At 46.1% G+C, this 3,565-nt stretch overlaps 1 protein-coding gene across 1 annotated transcript in view; it reads right to left on the minus strand.

Moving 5' to 3' along the window:
* Positions 1 to 3,565, minus strand: part of SPTY2D1 (SPT2 chromatin protein domain containing 1) — a 21,646-nt gene that overhangs the window by 3,713 nt on the left and 14,368 nt on the right. The window contains exons 3-4 of the mRNA XM_015412893.1: positions 2,028 to 3,476; positions 215 to 377 (exon numbers count right to left, since the gene is read on the minus strand). Of these exons, the coding sequence (XP_015268379.1) occupies positions 215 to 377; positions 2,028 to 3,476 (1,612 nt within the window). The remainder of the gene's footprint in view (positions 1 to 214; positions 378 to 2,027; positions 3,477 to 3,565) is intronic.

Consider the following 3,565-nt stretch of genomic DNA (forward strand, 5'->3'; position numbering starts at 1 on the left):
GGGGGTTTCCCTGCCCCCCGGGGGGACTTGGCAAGCCTAACAACTGATGAATGTCAAAGGTGAAATTCAAGTGGAATTATGAAACAAGATCACATAAAAAGCTGCTTCTCCTTTTGCATCTTTTGCTTATATTTTTCTACAGTTCACATACACATTTTAGATTGTCACAATGACATAATGGTTTGAATATCATATTTAGAGTTAATTTTCTCACTTAGAGCGATCATATCCAAATATTTCTCTGATATGTCTAGAGATTTCTTCTTGCGGCTCCCCTTCGTCATCAATAAAGTCCTCCATTTCAGAATCTTCTTCATCGTCATCTTCATATTGCCTTTTATAGGCAGAAGTAATAGGCAGAAAGGGCCTTGGATAACCTGAGGAGAAAGATTTAGCAAGATTTTGTGATGTACCTGATTTGCTTAAGTCAGTTTTTTGTGATTTCACCATGGGTAAAATTGTGTGCAGCAATGGATATAAAATACTAAAAGAACAAAATGAGCTAGTCACTGTAAGGGTCTTACTTTGAAGAGTGCAAAGAAGACTACTTGCATCAAAACTATTAACACTGCAGAGACATGCAAGCTAGATTGCAGGGTCGCCAAAGCCCTGCCCATAATAAACATGACAAGTAAGACATATTTATTCAAAATTTTATTTACCGTCTGCTTTTCTCACTGAGACTCAAGGCAGTTTACACCATGTAAGTCAATGTATGTGCCATGTATTTGGTACAGTCTCTTGTCTAAGTTATTGCGTATTTGCAGAAGTGTACGTTTCGGTGAAGACCTCACTCCCTGCTCTCAAAAATCAAGTCTCCACTTAACTCCACCTACTTTACATGTCATGCCAGCCCTGGAAATGTAGTTTTGTGAACTTGGAAATAGGGTTGCCAATCTGAAATATCTCCTTACTGGGGGACTCCCCGGAAGTGACGTGACGCCGCCGGGCACGCTGGGGGCGGGGCCACGACTATCCGAGGGAAAACCATAGTTTTTTCCCTCGGATGACCGTGGCCCGCCCCCAGCGTGCCTGCATCACTTCCGGGTGACGCGCATGTCGGGGTGGGGTTCCCCCCGGGGCCCGATCTGCCGGCGGCAGGGAACGGGCCTCTGGGGTGGGAGTTTCCCCACCCCCCGGGGGGGACTTGGGAAGCCTACTTGGAAAGGATGTTTTATGCTTTGGAGGAAAATTTATCTTTGTGTATCTGTAGTGCTCCAGCATCTTCTCTCTGTTGCGCTCTCCCTATATCTCGCGGTAAAAGACCACAGAAAGTGAACTGATCAGGAACAACTTTGCGATGGAACCCTAAGAGCTCAGCACTGGTTGGCCCCAATGATTCCAGTCTGCTAACAGTGGAGATTTCTGCTGGAGGAAGCCAACACTATTAGCAGAAAAGAGTCACAGGATCCAAGCCCATGCCTCTGCTGATTGCTACACTGATTAAGGAAAATCCCCATTTGTCCTGGCCTGCAAGGCAAAATGATAGTTCCAAGAGAACCACAGCTCCTCTTTTGCCTGACTGGAGTGATTCTTTCAGACTAGGGGGAATTTAACTTGCTCCTACAAATTACCAATCATGTAAAAAATTCTCATGTACATGGAACTGTCCTTGCTGGAGCCCTCCTATTACATGAATTTATGGGAACTACAAGCCATGCAAGTTCACCTACACATTTATTAACACAAGCACACATGACTTGTCAAAAACTTACCTAAGCAGATTAACCACACGACACCATCCACGTCTGCAAACACAGTGCAAAGTAGCTCACGTACAACATGCATTTCGATTTCCTTTACAGAGCTTGCAACTAAGGTTGAAATCCTGCACACATTTTCTTGAAGCGCGTCCCAATGAACTTAGATGAACCCCACATTAAATTAGAATGCCCCCCCTTTTTTTTGAGGAACAGAATAAAGACTGAAATATTTTGTTTAGCAGAGTGTTTGAGGCTACTCCTCCAAAAAACTACGCTATAACAAGACGTCTATCAACCGACATACAACACAAGCTGCAAAGATACCTTGTGGGGGAATCCCAGGTCTCTGTGGTGGTCTCATTCCATTCACCTGGCCACTAGGCAGTCTGGGGACCAGATTTTTAGATGAGATTGTTTCTGATACAACAGTGCACTTTGGTTTTACGTTCCCGACTGAAGTGCTGCTTGGCCGGCCTGGTCCGGGCCCTGAGCTGCTTCCTCTCCCCAGTCCGGTGTTCAGCATGCTGTTTGGCCGCCCAGAGCCAATGCTTTGGCCACTACTAGAACGCACTGGTCCCGAACTGCTTCCTGGTCTGCTGGGTACCACACCTACACTACCGCCCGGCCGTCCGGGCCCAACACTTGAGCTGCTGCTGCTTCGTTGGCTGGATCCCGAGTGGCTTCCCGATCGCCCTGGTCCCGTGCTGGAACTGGGACCCTGCAACCCACGTCCAGGATTTAAGTTGCTGCCTGGCCTCCCCGGTCCCGTACTCAAGCTGCTTTTTTTCCGCGGAAGAGAGTCTCCCGTGCCAGAACTGCTGCTTGCCTGCTTGGAGATGGAATGTTTAACACTTTCATGCTGTGCAGCAGTCACACTCGTTGGTTTCACATGGCTAATCGTTCTCTTAAGACTAGGTTCTTTAACAGACGACTGCTTTTGAGCCCCATTAGCAGCAGTTTTCAAGACTGGGGTACGGGAACTTAATCCAATTTTTCCTTCTCCACTGGCTGGGGCTTTACCGTGACTAGTGCCAGACGGACCTTTTAAAGGTCCCTTGAGCGTGTGTTTCACTTTCTCAGTGTGTTTAGGCTTGGAGGACAATGCTGGTCCTTTGGATGTCTTATCATGACCACTTTGGGAGGAAAGGCTTCCTTTCGAGAAGGAATGTTTGTCTGTGGAATGCTTGCCGTGTTTAGCATTCAAGGGCTCCTTCTGCGAAAGGTCTTTTCTGGAGCCACTAGACGCCACTACGTGTTTCATTTCTCTTTCCCCTTTCTTCTCCTTTAGCGCAACCACTTTTCTGTTTTTCCGCTCCAAGTATTCTCGTTCTCTCAGTTCTTCCGCTGTCATGGGTCTTTCTTCTTTTTTTTTTACGACTTTTATTTCCACGGGTTCATACTGCTTTTTTTCAGCCAGCTTTAGAAGATCTGTAAAATTCAGGTGTGGAGGAGGTGCAGCCTTGGGAGGTGCCTTTGGTTTCACTGGTGCTTTGGGTGGCCTTTCTTCATAATCTTCAGATTCGTGCTCAGAGTCTGTCTGAATGTGTTCAGATTCCTCCGTATCATCACCTGTCGCACACTCCCCTGCGCCCCTACTTCTATCAGATCTGCTTTCGCCACTCAGCCTCCTTTTAGGTTTTTCTTCAACAGGGATGCCATTATAGCCACAGAAGTTGTCCTTCGTTCGAGAAGCCATAGCTCTCGCTTTTCGGTCATGTTTCAGTTCTACACGCTTAGCTAAAAGTCCTTCTTTCCTTTTCTTCTCCTCGAGATCTACAAAAAAGAAAAAGAAAGCTTCTATATAAAACCTCTGTACGCAAGATATATATATATAATTAAATATATATATATTAAAGATTTCA

This window comes from Gekko japonicus, unplaced genomic scaffold, assembly GCF_001447785.1.
Source record: "Gekko japonicus isolate JY-2015 unplaced genomic scaffold, Gekko_japonicus_V1.1 scaffold1453, whole genome shotgun sequence".
Taxonomy (NCBI): domain Eukaryota; kingdom Metazoa; phylum Chordata; class Lepidosauria; order Squamata; family Gekkonidae; genus Gekko; species Gekko japonicus.